The sequence below is a fragment of the Neovison vison genome, chromosome 11, assembly GCF_020171115.1.
Source record: "Neovison vison isolate M4711 chromosome 11, ASM_NN_V1, whole genome shotgun sequence".
Taxonomy (NCBI): domain Eukaryota; kingdom Metazoa; phylum Chordata; class Mammalia; order Carnivora; family Mustelidae; genus Neogale; species Neogale vison.
The window spans coordinates 27,594,272-27,610,412 of NC_058101.1; the positions used below are offsets into that span (position 1 = coordinate 27,594,272).

Sequence of the window (16,141 nt, forward strand, 5' to 3'; positions counted from 1 at the left end):
CTTTTTAAAAATTTTTTTTTATTTTTAACCTTTTTTGCCACCTTATTTTAAAGCACAAATGGGAGATTTTATATGTGTGTGTTTGTGTGTGTGTATTTCTGTACTTACATATTTTGAACAAAGTAAATTGGAGATTATTCTGCATTAGCCTGTATAAATTTGCCTTTATTTTTAAATAGTTCAATATTATTTTTTTCCTTTTTTAAAAATTTAATAGTTCAGGGCCGCCTGGGTGGCTCAGTGGGTTAAGCCGCTGCCTTCGGCTCGGATCATGATCTCAAGGTCCTGGGATCGAGTCCCGCATCAGGCTCTCTGCTCAGCAGGGAGCCTGCTTCCCTCTCTTTCTCTGCCTGCCTCTCTGTCTACCTGTGATCTCTCTCTGTCAAATAAATAAATAAAATCTTTTTAAAAAAATTTAATAGTTCAATATTGTTTTATTAATTTTTAAAAAAGATTTTATTTATTTATTTGACAGAGTGAGAGAGAGACCACAAGTAGGCAGAGAGGCAGGCAAAGAGAGAGAGAGGGAGAAGCAGGTTCCCTGCAGAGCAGAGAGCCCGATGCGGGGCTCGATACCAGGACCCTGAGATCATGACCTGAGCCAAAGGCAGAGGCTTAAGCCACTGAGCCACCCAGGCATCCCTGTTCAATATTATTTTGATAAAAGAATGTAACATGAGGGGCGCCTGGGTGGCTCAGTGGGTTAAGCCACTGCCTTCGGCTCAGGTCATGATCTCAGGGTCCTGGGATCGAGTCCCACATCGGGCTCTCTGCTCGGCAGGGAGCCTGCTTCCTCCTCCTCTCTCTCTCTGCCTGCCTCTCTGCCTACTTGTAATCTCTCTCTGTCAAATAAATAAATAAAATCTTTAAAAAAAAAAAAAAGAATGTAACATGATTTTTTTTACTAGTCTCTATTGATAGTCAGTTTGGGAATTACCTTAATTTAGGGCTACTTTAAAAAAACATGGTAAAAATATGGTAAACATTCTTGCACAAAAGGCTTTGTGTACGTGCATGAAGATAGAGAATAATTTCTATTCTTTTTTGTTGTCATAATGGGTTGCTTATGCTATAAACATTTTTCAAGGATGTATCTTTTTAAAATGTCTTATTGGAAGACACCCCAACTGCTTCCGCAATGATGAGTGTGTCCTCAATCACCCTATGCTTAAATTGAGAGGTTAGTACAGAGTTCTTGGTTACTAATTTCTATTTAGTACAGTACACTTGTTTTATGTTTTTGTACTTACGGTAACTTCAGTATCCTTTTACATTCAAAAATCATTTCTGAGTTCTTATGGGAAAAGTAGTCTACTTCCATTTCTTGGTTTAGGGAAATCTCAGGGAAGATGTCAAATCTTTGAGGAAGCATGAGCTTGTGAGAAATAAAATGTGTTAATATGAAACAACATTTTGTTTCTGAAAAGCTCTCCGTGTGCTTGGCCATTACCCTAGTGTATAAACATGTTATTTGAGTAATAAACCACTTAGGTCAGCAGTCCTCAAGGTATCACTGAAGACCTTTAGACAGAGTGTAAAAGGGGATTAAATGAGTGCGAGGTAGCCACTTACTGTCTCCCCCAACCTCTCATCTTAAATAGTTCATATGAGGATAGTAGAGGCCCTTTAGCTCACTGTTTTTCAAACTTCTAGATACTTTTAGAAATGGTGTTCTATGGAACTGCTGTAGGACTTTGTGTTTTACTGAAATTTTAGAGCTAATTGGTATCATCTATATGGTTGTGCAGAATCATCGTGTTGGATATAAATTATGTATAGATTGGTTTTTGAAATACAGAACTTGTTCTGCAAGATAATCACCCAAGTGCGCTTAGCCTGTGAAGGCCCAAGTACCAAGGACACGCCAAAAACCTATCCTTATTAAGAAGGTAAAGTGCCCCAGAATTCAGGCACTTTCCTGATTTCATTTAAATTAGTTAGAAATAGGTTGTACTGATAGCCAGACTGGGAGTTTTTACAATTTCACTGGCAAATATACTTGCGGATGTGTTTCCATCAAGATTAGCTGTGAATGCCAGAAAGTGATAGGACTCTACCAGATAAAGAAACTTCAAAATATACATATTCTAAATTCTCATTTCTTTCAAAGAAGGATGATGTTTGTTTTTCTTTGATACATGTTTTATGTATTTAAAATTCAGTAGAGAATGTTGTATTTAAAATTCAACATCTACCTGATCTACCTGATCTGAAGGAAGCCCCTTAACCAATAGAGACACCCAGGTGCCCCATGAGCCTCTACATCTCTAAAGACACAGGAGAAGAGGATGCCTGGGTGGCTCAGTTGGTTAAGGGACTGCCTTCAGCTCAGGTCATGATCCTGGAGTCCTGGGATTGAGCCCCACATCAGGCTCTCTGCTCGGCAGGGGGTCTGCTTCTCCCCCTGAGCTCTCTCTCAGGTTCTCATTCTTTCTCTCTCTCTCTCCCCCAAATAAATAAAATCTTTAAAAAACAAAAAACAAAACAAAACAAAAAAGCCTAACATAGAGAAGTTTAGATATTCATCCTAAAAATCTCAACAAAACAGCCATCGTGTATTTGAATATAATCCTCGCTGTCTCCTGTATTCGGTAAGGAAGTTAGGTAAGGATATGTGGGGTTGCCAGCAAGGCAAGTAGGTAGGAAGACGCACAGAAGGGAGCACACTGTCTATGCTATCTTTTTTTTTTTTTTTTTAAGATTTTATTTATTTATTTGACAGATTGAGATCACAAGTAGGCAGAGAAGCAGGCAGAGGGAGAAGTGGAAGCAGACTCCCTGCTGAGCAGAGAGCCCGATGCGGGGCTCGATCCCAGGACCCTGGGATCATGACCCAAGCCGAAGGCAGAGGCTTTAACCCACTGAGCCACCCAGGCGCCCCTGTCTATGCTATCTTAATTTAAACTCATTATGTTCTAGATTTTGTTTGAATTAAACAGAACAAAAAGAAACAAAATAGAATGATTTAACTTCTGAATTTCAGGTAACATTTTCTTTTATAGAAAGAACAGTTCTTGAGAGATCTTTAAAGCTGGAGCACCTGGGTGGCTCAGTTGGTTAAGCGTGTGCCTTCGGCTCAGGTCATGATCCTGGGGTCCTGAGATCGAGTCCCGCATTGGGCTCTCTGTTCGGTGGGGAGCCTGCTTCTCCTTCTCCCTCTGCCGCTCTCCCTGCTCATGCTCGCTATCTCTCTGTAAAATAAATAAATAAAATCTTAAAAAAAAAAATCTTTGAAGCTAAATGTAAAGAAATAAACAGATGTGTACATGGAGGTTTAGTGACAACTGGATTTGAAAATGAGGAAATTAAATCACTTCATAATTCATGATTTTGTTTAGTTACATTGTTTTTTTCTCATATTTTAAAACACGTCTGTTCTGTAACCATAACTTTCATGGCTCTACCCTACATTGTTCTAAAATTAAATGAATTTGCTGGATTGCCACCAAGCATGGGAAACTCAAGAACAACCCTCAAGTTTAAGAATGAGAGGAAGTAATTTACGTTCTTTGTACAAAATACAGAAAATAAATGTAAACTAATTGTTCAACCACGAAACAACCTGTTATTCTGGTTTTATTACTAAGGCGTGCTAAATATGTTTCTAGAGCTTTAAATGTATTTATATGTGTAATACCATCATATATGCATTTTATCCTTTTATAAGAGAATTAAATCTGTTATTCTCTAATTTAATTAATACATTGAGAACATTTTCCCAATCTACCAATTTAGTTCTACCTGTCACTACTCTAATGTGTAGCTATATCGAGATATTTTGACCCGAATTCCCCATTGTTGTACTTTGATGATGTTTCTTATTTTTAACTGCTTAGCTAATGTCCCTTTATGTGCTTTTTATAAATGTAGAACACATTCCCCCCCACTCACCCTGGGGCATATTCTGTCTTTGGATCAAAGAGGAAATTAAATCAGAAATGATGTTTTTATTAGGGTTCTCCAGAGAAACAGAACCAATAGGGTGTGTGTGTGTGTGTGTGTGCGTGCGTGTGTGTGTGTGTATGTGTGTGTATAAAAAGATATTTATTGGAAGGCATTGGCTCACATGATCCCAGAGGCTGAGAAGTCCCCAGGTCTGCAGTGGGCAGGCGGGGGACCCAGGAGAGCAGGTGGTGTGAGCTCCAGCCTGAAAGCCGGTCAAGAAGAGCTCCTGTTTCAGTTCAATATGGGAAAAGTGGTAGGGCTGGGCTAGCCTGATGCTCCAGCTCAGTGTAGTCAGGCCGGAGGAGTCCATCCTGCTCCAGGAAGGGTCACCATTTTGGCTCACCTCGGGCTTTCAGCTTGTTGACTGAAGTCCACCGACATAAGGGAGTCTCAATCTACTTGCTTGACTCAGTTCTCCAGTAAAATGTTAATCTCATCCCAAAACATCCTCACAGGCAAACCCAGAAAATGCTATCACAAGGTGCCCTGTAACATAAAATTAACCATCACAGTGTCCAGTGTCCCATCAAAATTTCTGTCTGTCTAGGATTTAACTTTGCTCCCTCTTCCTCTCAATCCATTGCCACATAGTATCACAGCCCATTCCTTCACTCCTTTGTTTTCTACTGGGTAGAGGCCCCTTTATGTCCCAGTGTCATCCATCCTTCCTTCCTTCCCTCCTTCCTTCCTTCCTTCTCTCCATCCTTCCATCCTTCCAGAGAGGGGGGGCGGGAGGAGAAAATCTTGACGTGAGGCTGGAGCTCATGACCCTGAGATCATGACCTGAGCCCAAATCAAGAGTGGGATGCTTAACTGACTGAGCCACCCAGGTGCCCCGCCGTGACACTCTGTCTGTACTAACTTTAGACACTGATCTGGACTGACCTCTTTTGAGTCATTTCTTCATACAAGCAAAGAAGAGTGCGCATGCGAACGAGCGGGTAGAGAGAGTTTCCTATCAGTTACGTCCCCCAGGCCCACTGTTGAAGGGTAAAGGGTCTAAGCTTTCCACAGTGAGTCCTCTGAACCCTCTTTGGGTCACAGATGTTGCTTGCTCGTAGTAGGAACACAATATGTGTTTTTTCAGCAAATAAATGAACAGAACAAATGGAAAGTTTAAAAAGTTAAAGTTAAAAAAAAAGTTTAAAAAAAGTTAAAAAAAAATTCCAGTACTGTTGTGTGCTGAAGGAAGACACAACACTAAATTGGAAGATTAAATTAATAGGAAGCAACCATACTGAAAGGTCACCTCATGAAAGTATCATGTTTCACTGTCAGTACCTCGCTCCTTCTTTATGTAGTTCTCTTTTCCCTTGGCTTCTGTGATACGCAATTTCAAATGGTACAAAAATCTATGTAGTAACAACTTTCCATCCTGAGCCCCCAACCCTCCTGTTATTCTAACTGTCCAATTTCTTTCCCCATGTGCAAACACATATTTCTTTCTTTCTTTTTTTTTAAAAGTAGTCTGTGTATTTAGTAGCAAGTGTGTGTGTGTGTGTGTGTGTGTGAGAGAGAGAGAGAGAGAAAGAGAGAGGGAGTCTTACTTTCGTTTAAAATAAATCTAATTACAAATGAAAACAAAAACAAAACCAACTCAGGAATCTGCTTTTCATACATAAGATTTCTAATATTTTGTATATATATCCTTTTTTTTTTTTTTAAACCATAGGAGAAGCCATTGTCTAGATCTCTTCAAAGAGGTGAAGATCTTCAGTTTGACCAGGTATGCCAATTTTGGGGGGATATTTTTTCTCCAAAGGAAAATGTTTATTCTAACAGTCTTGTCCAAATAAATCCAATATTAAGAAATTGTTTTATTTTGTTTAGTGAACCTTTATATCATTACATATTAGATTCAGTCTAAAATTGGTAGTTTGTTTTTTAACAAGTAGACGGAGTTATGAACTATGACCTTTATAGTTCATGGAATGATCTGTGAACTTGATTGGTTTCTGTCATTTATTTATTTACTATTTTAAGATTTTATTTATTTGATACAGGGAGAAACAGAGAGTGTGTAAGCAGGGGGAATAGGAGAGGAAGAGGGAGAAGGAAGCCCCCTACTGAACAGGGATCCTGATGTAGGACTTGATTCCAGAATCCTGGGATTATGACCTGAGCTGAAGGCAGATGCTTAATTGACTGAGCCACCCAGGCACCCCAGTTTCTGTTGTTTAGCCTCTGAAAACTTTTTACTTTTCATTGGTAATCTCTTTACTGTGTCCTTTGAAATTTTCTTAAAATGTTTCCAGTTACATACCTCAGTCTTGTGTACCAATTCATAAAATTTTTACATAATAATATTTTACTTTTTTTTTTTTTTAAGAGAGGGAGAGAAAGGGGTGGATAAGGGTCAGAGGAAGAGAGAGAGAATCTTAAGCAGGCTCCATGCCCAGTGTGGAGCCCGATATGGAGCTCTGTGTCACAGCCCTGAGATCATGACCTGAGCCAAAATCAAGAGTCAGACACTTAACCTACTGAGCCACCCAGGCACCCCATAAAATTTTACCTTTTAATGTTTTGGTTTTGTCTCTTTGGGGCTATCAGAACCTTAAAATAGAACATTAATATTTAAAATTGAATGCAGTATTCCTAGGATGTTAATTCTTTCCTCTTGCTGAGATTAAATGTTTGATCAAGTGTTATTATTGTCATAATTATGTTCATTCAAGAATTATTTTGTTATATATTGTTTGCAAAAACCAATAGCCCAGATTAGCTGTTTGTTTCTAGTATTCCTGTACTACTTTTCTCATAATTATGTATCTAGGAAACAGAAATTTATGTTCATGTTCATCTCCTCGACTAGATAAAGATGACTGGCTACAATCCCCTGGTAGAGCCGTAACAGCATATTGTGTGTCTGGACTCTAGCCCAGTGCTGAACAGAGTTACCAAGAGCAGGGCTCCAGCACCTGTATTTTACAGTAGATCCCTGGGGGATTCTGAAGGATACGCCACTTAGTGAGTAGCCATTGACCTAAGAAGAAACCATAGATAGGAAGCCTAGTTTCTGTTAAAGTAACATTATGATCACTTTATATTATGCTCACCAAATCTCAGTGTTACTACAAAAGGTTCTAATTATTACAATAATTAATTTTATTTATCTGTTACTAATATACTATTTTAAAGATATTTAGATTATTTAGATCCTAAATTCACAAATGAATAAATGTATAGTCAGAATTTTAAATTCTATTAAAGTATTTTAAGGAATATTTCCATTTTTTAATGTAAACTATTAATAAAACTTTAAATTATTATGCCCCATAGTTCAGTTTTGTTCCCCCACAACAATAAAAAGCCAAGTGTGGGAGAAACTGTTTTAATATATACTTAAAATAGTAGATGGTATTTTATTGTTCCTTCTTTAGATATTAAAAGGATTTGCTTTGAGTTATCTTTATTGTTTATAAAATACAAATACGAAAAATTAGTTAAATAAAATTAGAATCTTGTTTTTACTTTAATTTTCTATATTAGAAACCATTACCTGTCAAATTATGGTTAATTATAAATGAAAGTATGACTAGAGGAAGGCAGAGATAATGAAAAAGAGAAGAAGAGCTTATACAATCAAATAAACTGTTTTATTCTTTCCTATTTCCTTGGATGAAGTACATTTGGAAGTTATATGAATTAGGAAAATTAAAGGTTTAATTCCTGGAGGTACCAATCTATCTTCTTTAACTGACACTTTCTGTAATCCTGGACCTGAACAAGACTTGAATATTCCTGCAACCCATCATGTTTTAGTTAAGAAAAACAAAATAAAGAATGTTTGACTGTATACTTTGAAGTATTAATTTTATGGGCAATGAGTTGCATCAGATATGGAAATTCCTATGCAGAGCGATTTTTTGCTTGAGATCCTTCAGATGAAAAGTGACTTTAAGGACTGCTTGCTAATGGTAGCTGGTGTGCTTCTTACTGAACTGCAGGAACGCTGGGTTCATTCGTAAAATGAATCTGGCATTCACCTAGAATTCGGATGGTTTCCGGGATGCCTCAAATTGAACAACATTTGTTCATCCCACGACGTTTATCTTTATGCTGTTCTCTTACATATCCTAAGCTTTAAAAGCTTGTTACCGCACGTTCCCAATACGTTCATGTGTGGGTATCACAAATTAATAATGCAGTGATAATTCTCCATTCTGCGGTACAGTGACACAAAGTTTACTCTCATACACTTCTCACATGACACAGTCTTCTCCGTTCCTCATCTCTTCATTCATTCTAGCGGCACTATTTCCAACCTTTTGTTCGCATGAGCATGGAGGAGGAACTGGCGGGGGGAAGGAGGCAGGTGTGGTTTTCTCATGTTACACATACAGGTATCCTTCTGTATAACCAGAGATGTTACTAAGGGTCATGTTTTTACACACGTGAGTAGTATATAGAGGCAGGAAAAAGGTGGACAGCTTAGCCCACTTTGTTACTTGGATAAACCCCTAATTCTTATTTTAAAACACATTTATTGGGGCGCCTGGGTGGCTCGGTGGGTTAAGCCTCTGCCTTCTGCTCAGGTCATGATCTCAGGGTCCCGGGATCGAGCCCCGCATTGGGCTGTCTGCTCACCAAGGAGCCTGCTTCCCCCCACCCTCTTTCTGCTGCCCTCTCTGCCTTACTTGTGATCTCTGTCTGTCAAACAAATCAATAAAATCTTTTAAAAATTTTGGAATTACTCTGTTCATCTTAGAAATATCGGTCATTTCCAAATGATGGCTAATAGAGTTAGGAGTATGACACCTTGTTTGTTTTAACTTCTGGTGACATCTTGTGTTTTCAGTTGATAAGCTCTATGAGCTCAGTAGCAGAGCACTGTCTCCCTTCCTTACTTCGCACCTTGTTTGACTGGTACAGACGCCAGAATGGAACTGAAGACGAATCCTATGAGTACAGGCCTCGATCCAGCACAAAGTCTAAGGGGTAAGGGGCTCATTTTCCACTCCTCTACCTAGAATTGAAATGCTTTCAATGAAGGGGGCGTTAGTGTTCTCAACCAAAGACTGGTATTGTTTGATTTCTGAACAAAAACATGGACTACTTTTGTTATGAACATGATAGTGAAAGCAAAGCATAGTCCATACTTAAGTGTAAATCAGGGGAAGGTACCAGTTATCAGGGGAAGGTACCAGTTATCAGGGGAAGGTACCAGTTAAGGTCGTTGGAACTCCATGGTACTGATCACTGGGATAGTCAAATGAATTTCAGGAGCGCCATTTCAGTAGTTCAGTGAGGACCTTTAATGGTTCTAGAAGAAGTTAAAATATTCAAAGAAGGTCCAGTTCATATGGCTTGTGATGGGAAGCAGTTGTTGTGATTCAGGAGGACTGCCGCACCCTGTTTTATGATACTGCAAGACTCTCCGTTGCTCAAGTCCCCGAATTTCTCTTCCCTCCTTCAGATTTGCCAGGGAGGTGTTGGCTTTGCATAAAACATCCATCTGGGTTCAAGAGATGATCCATAGTTTGGAATTGGGTTTCAGTTGATGCCACCTGTGATTTTTTTCACATTAGATACTCAGAAAGTTTCCTGGCACTGTATTTTCATCAGAAAAGTTACTGTTTTTGCTTCAGTTCTTAATTTTAAAAAAAAATACTAATCAAATATGGAGTAATGTTAGATTTTCTAAATAAAATTTGAAGTATTTTCCTTAACTGATTCCTTTAGAATGGGTTTAATTTCTGACAGATACAGTAGCGACGTGTTTATCAATACTGTACAAAATACCCAACACGAGAAAGAAAACGAGAGCGTACAGACGTTGGGTATTTAAAAACTACTTGAACTGTCAGTTGCCGTAGGACAGCATACATACGAGGAGCTCAGTTAATAACCAAACTGTTAACCAATAGCTATTTTAAAATGTATGGTCTTAAATGCAATCCTAATTTGGGGTTCTTGTTGCAGGGATGAACAGCAACGTGAAAGAGACTATCTTCTTGAAAGGAGAGACTTAGCAGTAGATTTCATTTTTTGTTTAGTTTTAGTTGAAGTTCTAAAGCAGGTAAGAAGCTTTCTTTCTGCAGAGTTTGTGTTCCTTATTCTTATTTTGCCTTCACGTTTCCTTTACCTTATCTAGGGTGTTACGTCTAAAATTCTGGCCCACGTTAAGTAGATTTCTACAATATAATTACACATCTTTCTATTGCCTGGGGCTTTCGTGGCCCATACCTATCACTTCCTATTCTTTTTACCTTTGCAAAATGCCATTTAAGGTAGGAGATCTTGTTAGCAAAATTGAGAGGAATAGAAATTGGGTTACATACAGGCTTTTAGCTGTGAATACAGTCTACCTGTCATCCATCAACTTCAGTCCAGTTTCAAAGAATTTCTCTTCCAAAGTGATCAAGCCTGTGTTCCAATGTGTAATCATCGTAAGTTACAGTTAAGGGGACCCGGTGACCTGGGGAACACCGAATTGTCATGTGCAAGTGCTTTTTGGACAAGTGAAAACCCCTCGGGATAATAAATGTTTCATGTCTATTCAGTGTCTGTTAGGATGCTAATATTGTGTTCACGCTGTGCTTGTGAATGTGACATCTGATGTCCGGTATCCTGTGTATTTGTACTACTCAAAGTCAGTACAGGTATACCTTTAAATACATCTAAGTCCTTGTACTGATTTTGAAAGTGGGTTTTTGGGTTTTTTTGGGTCAGTTTTTGTTTTTTTATTTACTAAAATCAACTACTTTGTTCAAATGTGTGAAATTATTTTTTGTTTGTTTGTAGTCTTTAAAAAGCTCTATATCACTCAAAGTCAAGCCATATATTTCCAGCCATGTACCTTGTAATGTTTGAAAAGGTTAGGAAACCTAAAAGAAAAAAAAATCACATTTTGCAAATGACCTATTTGGACAAGGATTTTGTTGTTGTTATACAAAATGAAATAGAATATATACTATGAAAGCAAACAGCAAATGTTGGATATAAAAGTTAATTGACAGCCAATTTTTTTTGATGGAAGCAATATAAAATTATTTGAGTTACTTTTTTTTACACTTTGCCTTTGTTTTTATACTGTATGTGAAAAATCACTGAAATCTGAATAGCTGAAATTCACAAATAAAAATTTGAAATATGAAAAGCACATAAGTACATTAATCAGGGGTGAAAACCATTTTAATTAATTTGTACCTTTCTTAAAGTTCTTTCTGTAGGTGTAGGAAAGAAATTTGCTGTGGGAGGTGTGCTAATAAACCAGGTTTGCTTTCTGTGATCTCAGTTTCACTGGGATCCTAAGAGCCTGAGGCCAGCGTAATTTGGAGTAGAAGAGCTTAGGACCAGAGCGGCCATTACCATGACTGGACTTTGCCTAGGACTCATTGTGGTTGACCTCTAGCATCTCCTGTGTGCTGATGTAGGTCTTTGGGTAACCAACATTTTGCATTGCCTAGTTAAATAATCCAGGGTTTCTTCTTTGAGCAGGAGAAATTGTAAATTCCCCTACACATTCAGGCCCGTCTCTGATCTGGCTCCATGGTACCTTTTCTCCTTTGTTTCCCGAGGCATTCTTTCGCTTGCCAATCAGTGTCTCCTCTGAAATTTGCCCTTCATTGCAGGTTCAGAGCTTCTCTGCACAGATAACCCTATGTAAGTTTTCTCTCTCCTGTTCCCCTTGCTCTCACCCGCCCTCTCCCCTTCCCCATTCTCTTGGTCTTCATCCTCCTTCCTTCCTCCTCCTCTTAAAAAATAATGCAGATAGCTCTTCTGGTGGAGAAGACCACAGGATTCATAAACTTTCATTGCGCCCATTTTTTAAAGTCCATTCCACAAAGTCCCTTCAGATCCGTGGTGTGCATGGACTCAAAGTGTGGGGAAAAAAGAAATAGCTCCTCTTTTTTTTTTTTTTTTTTTAAGATTTTATTTATTTATTTGTCAGATTTCGAGAGAGAGCAAACACAAGCAGGGGTGTAGCAGGCAAACAAGAGAACAGGCTCCCCGCTGAGCAGGGAGCCCAATGTGGGACTGGATCCCCAGGACCTTGGGATCATGACTTGAGTCAAAGGCAGCCACCCAGGTGTTCCTACAACAGCTTTAATAGCTAATCTCTGTTTTTTGGTTCTGCCACCATCTTGTTCCAATTCATAGCAGCCTTTCTACTGTTTTCTCTCTTTTACCATGATCTTCATACTTTCACTCAGATGCACCCATGAAAGAATAAAATCTGTCACAAAGAACAGTGAGATACTTTATTTATTAAAAATCATGCATAGGTTTTTTTTTTCCTTTTCCCCAGTAAAAGGGAAGTCTTTTTAGCTTCTTCAAAACTAATAAAACCAGAGAAAATGAAGTAAAAATCAATAGAACTTTCTGAAGTATCATGACAAACTAACCCAATTTTCTACCATGTCAAAGTGATGTAGGGTTTAATAGATCTGGAGACTAATCAGTGTCATATATCTTTAATAGGACTTTTACTTTTGTCCCCCATAAGAGACACATATTAAAACGTGACTCAGTTTTATTTTGATGAGACAGAGGGTCGCAGGAGTACTGAAGTATTGATACTTGGTTGGGCCAGTCATAAAGAGGAGTAAATATTCTTTACGGGTTAGTCCTTGACATCCTATATTATACATTTTTTGTTTCTTGAATAATCTGTTGTGTCTTCATGCGTGTTTAGAACTCTTCATGATGCGTAAAGGCTCTATATCCTTTGTATCAGCTGGTCATTGTAATAAAACTAGGAAACAGCCAGGACAAGTGTTTTCATTCCAGCTGTCATTTTTTTGCTGCGTAACTTGGATGAGTTATTATTCACTGTCTTTTTCCCTCTCTGTAAAAGAGGGATGATAATATCATTTTTGTAGAAGCATGAACATTAAATACAGTAATGCCTGGGACATGGAAAGGACTCTGTCAGTATATCTGTTATTTTCATTTTGCAGATGAAGAAATGTTCTTAATTTAGTGACTTGCTGATGATTATAAAGTTAGTTCACTTTTTTATTCCAAGTTTTCTGCCATTAATAATAAGAATATTGGTAAAATCAGTGATACAAAATTAGGTGAAATAGGCAGCATCTAGGAAAATTAAAGTTTTAATCATAAATTAGAGAAAGAATTGAGTTAGTGTAAATATGATGAAATGAGTATGATTCACTATGGGAACAAAATTAATTCAAGATGATAGAGGACCTAATTTTATTTTTTCAAGAAAGTCAAACATAATCTTGGGCTCATGGCCAGCTACAAATTTTAACATGTCAATACCAAAGGCTTTCAAATTCATAGTAAAAGCATGTCTAAACGGCAACATCAACATTTAGAAAGTTTGAAGCAATTTTCTTTCCATATGAAACTTTAGTCAGACATTTACTCATTGAAATGAACAAGAGTGGGAAACTTGGTTTGTCAACCATCTCCAGCTCTCGGCTTAGTTTTATTCGTGCTGTTGCAAGTATTAGAAGGTGGAGTACATCCTTACTATGTTCGGATTTCACATGTGCATTTTTGATGTGGATGAGTTCCCTGAAGGCTGTGCGATTATTTGTGATTTTTCTGAGGTTAAATGCATTCCTTCCCCTTGGCACTGAAAGCTGGTGTTTAGGGAATGAATGAGCCTCATTGACTCTGCAGTGTCCCTATCATAACCTGATTTTGTTGTTTTTCACTTTCATGATGTGATAAAAGCATTCAAGTTTGGGAGGTGGTGGTGGGAAGGGCCTTGGAATAAAACTCGGGTAATCTTTTTTTTTTTTTTTTTAAGTTTTTTAAAGTTTTGTAACCAATCTTTGTATGCAACGTGGGGGCTGGAATGCATGACCCTGAGGTCCAGAGTCCCATGCTTCCTCTGATGAGCCAGCCAGACGCCCCTGGGTGTTAAGATTCTGCCAGATATATATCCTTCTGGAATGTTGAAGAAGAATTAGTGCTGCTTCTGAAATCACAGATGACAAGGCCTAAAGAAGTCTTGGCAGTATAGGTGGGAATATTACTCCATGCAAGTAGACCTCTTCCTCTGTAAGCGGAAAAGGGGTTCTGCCTCCCGCCCCCCCCCACCGCTGTTGCCTTTTTTTTTTTGAAATTCAGTTTGAAAATGTTTTTATTATTATTACTGTTATTATTATTCTTGAAAATAAGGGAAGAAATAGGGATTTTGAGAATGTCTATGCTTCCTGATCTTGTTCGTTCTTAAAATTAGGTAAGACCTATTTCTTCTTTCATTTCTATTTCTGGCTACAATATGATAAAATTGAAAGCTTTGATTTCTTTTGCCTTTATCAAATGCATTCTTATATGGCAGAAACTGGGTGTGCAGTATTTTCTAGAGAACTACACACCAGCTTCTGAACTTGAGTTCCCTCATCTGTAAAATAGGGAACCAGTAACTACGTTGTAAGACTAAGTGTTACAAGTAATATTTATAGAAATGCCTATCTAATGCCTGACACACAGACATATACCAAGTGTTGATGGTGGCCATAGGAGGGGATTAACATAGAGTGTACAGCATGACTGAGCAGTGTCCCTAGCTGTCATTGTTAGACATCAGACATCACTGGACCAAATAAGACAGTTTAGGAGAAATTGCAGGTTTAAGTTAACCTGTATTTCATATCTCTGACCTAGAGTGCACTGAACATCCCTGTGAGGAAATCCATATGGTAAAACCACAGCATGGAACAGTACATGGAGTATAAAAATTAAATCACATAAAATGCAGTGTTGCATTATTGCAAGGTTAATGAGATGTCTGGGGCCAAGCCTATGATTAGCGCCATGAATTCTGCAATAGGTTCTAGAAGTCAAAATGCTTGATCCAGGTACAGCCTCTTCCCGACTGGTTTCTTATCCGCTGGTGGTAGGCGTCTGCTCCGTTTTAACCGTCAGTGGGTAGCCCCAGGGCTGATCCAGTGCTCTGGACAGCAGCCTGGGTGATAGTAAGTAACTGTTTCTGTTACCTTAGGGCCTATTTATGGGCCCAGTTGAGGGGAGATCAGGCTGGGAGATGACATCTGCCTCCTTGCTTCTCGAATGGGCCCTGGTTTCCTTTTCCCTATCAGGCTTTCCCTTCAGTATCTCCATCCTTATATTCTAGCCCCTTTGTGTGGCCTGCTTTCTCAGGAGGTAAGAATTTTTGCCTAGTCCCTTTTAGAAAAAGAAAAAGAAAAAGGGGAGAGGACAAGAATCAATGTCCAATTGTATTATGCTCGATTTTTCATTCTCTCAGGACCAGTGATTATAGGGTTCCAGTCTGTTGTCTATGTTTTATAGGTGGGGAAGTGGAATCTTGCTCAAGGTTATATAACTAGTAAAAAGTCAAAAGAGAAGCTGTGGCTTGATTAAACTAAGCCAAAATCCATAGTCTTTCTATACTTTTATCATGGTAGTAAAGAAAATGTTTTTATTTATTATATAAAGATTTGATTATCATTTATTTACAATAAATTTATCAGCTTGGTGTGTATAAAAGGAACACTTGGGGAATACTGTTTTGAGTTTCTTCTTAATATAAGAGAATAGTATCATCCTAAAAAGAGGTATTTGGGGTACCGAGTAAAAGATTGTAATGCATCTACTTGATTGATCAGATACTATTCTGAAATTCCTATATCAACAAACATGATTGTTACAATTCTATAAGGAAGTGTCTGCCTATAAAAGATTGATAAGCTTTTTAAAAAATTTTTTTAAGAGTTTATTTATTTGTCAGAAAGAGAGAGAGCACACAAGCAGGGAGAGAGGCAGGCAGAGAGAGAAGCAGTCTTTCCAAAGAGCAAGGAGCCCAATGTGGGACTTAATCCCAGAACCCTGGAGTCATGACCTGAGCTAAAAGCAGACACTTAACCGACTGAGCCAACCGGGTGTCCCTGGAAAGGTTGTTTTGTTGTTGTTGTTGTTGTTGTTTATTTGTTTGTTTGTTTTTTTAAAGATTTTGCTTATTTATTTAAGAGAGAGAAGGAGCCAGGGGGAGAGGGAGAAGCAGACTCCCTGCTGAGCAGGGAGCCTGACGTGGGGCTCGATCCTGGGACCTTGGGATCATGACCTCAGCCAAAAGCAGATGCTTAACCGACTGAACCACCGAGGTGCACCTGAAACATTTCTTATAATTTATATAGTCAATCATAAAATTACTAGTTAAGTATTTCTAATTGCTAAAGAAATCCTGGCTTTAAAATTTCATCTTCCAGTGTGGGACGAAGGTTAAGATTATTCATGTAGAGTCTGAATTCTGTAG

At 38.3% G+C, this 16,141-nt stretch overlaps 1 protein-coding gene across 8 annotated transcripts in view; it reads left to right on the forward strand.

Annotated features, from left to right (window-relative positions):
- The window catches only part of FRYL (FRY like transcription coactivator), a 260,634-nt gene that overhangs the window by 124,357 nt on the left and 120,136 nt on the right, over window positions 1–16,141 (forward strand). For all 8 annotated transcript variants that reach the window (XM_044225780.1, XM_044225783.1, XM_044225781.1 and 5 more), the window contains 3 exons: window positions 5,618–5,671; window positions 8,744–8,883; window positions 9,868–9,964. In XM_044225780.1, coding sequence (XP_044081715.1) covers window positions 5,618–5,671; window positions 8,744–8,883; window positions 9,868–9,964 — 291 coding nt within the window. The remainder of the gene's footprint in view (window positions 1–5,617; window positions 5,672–8,743; window positions 8,884–9,867; window positions 9,965–16,141) is intronic.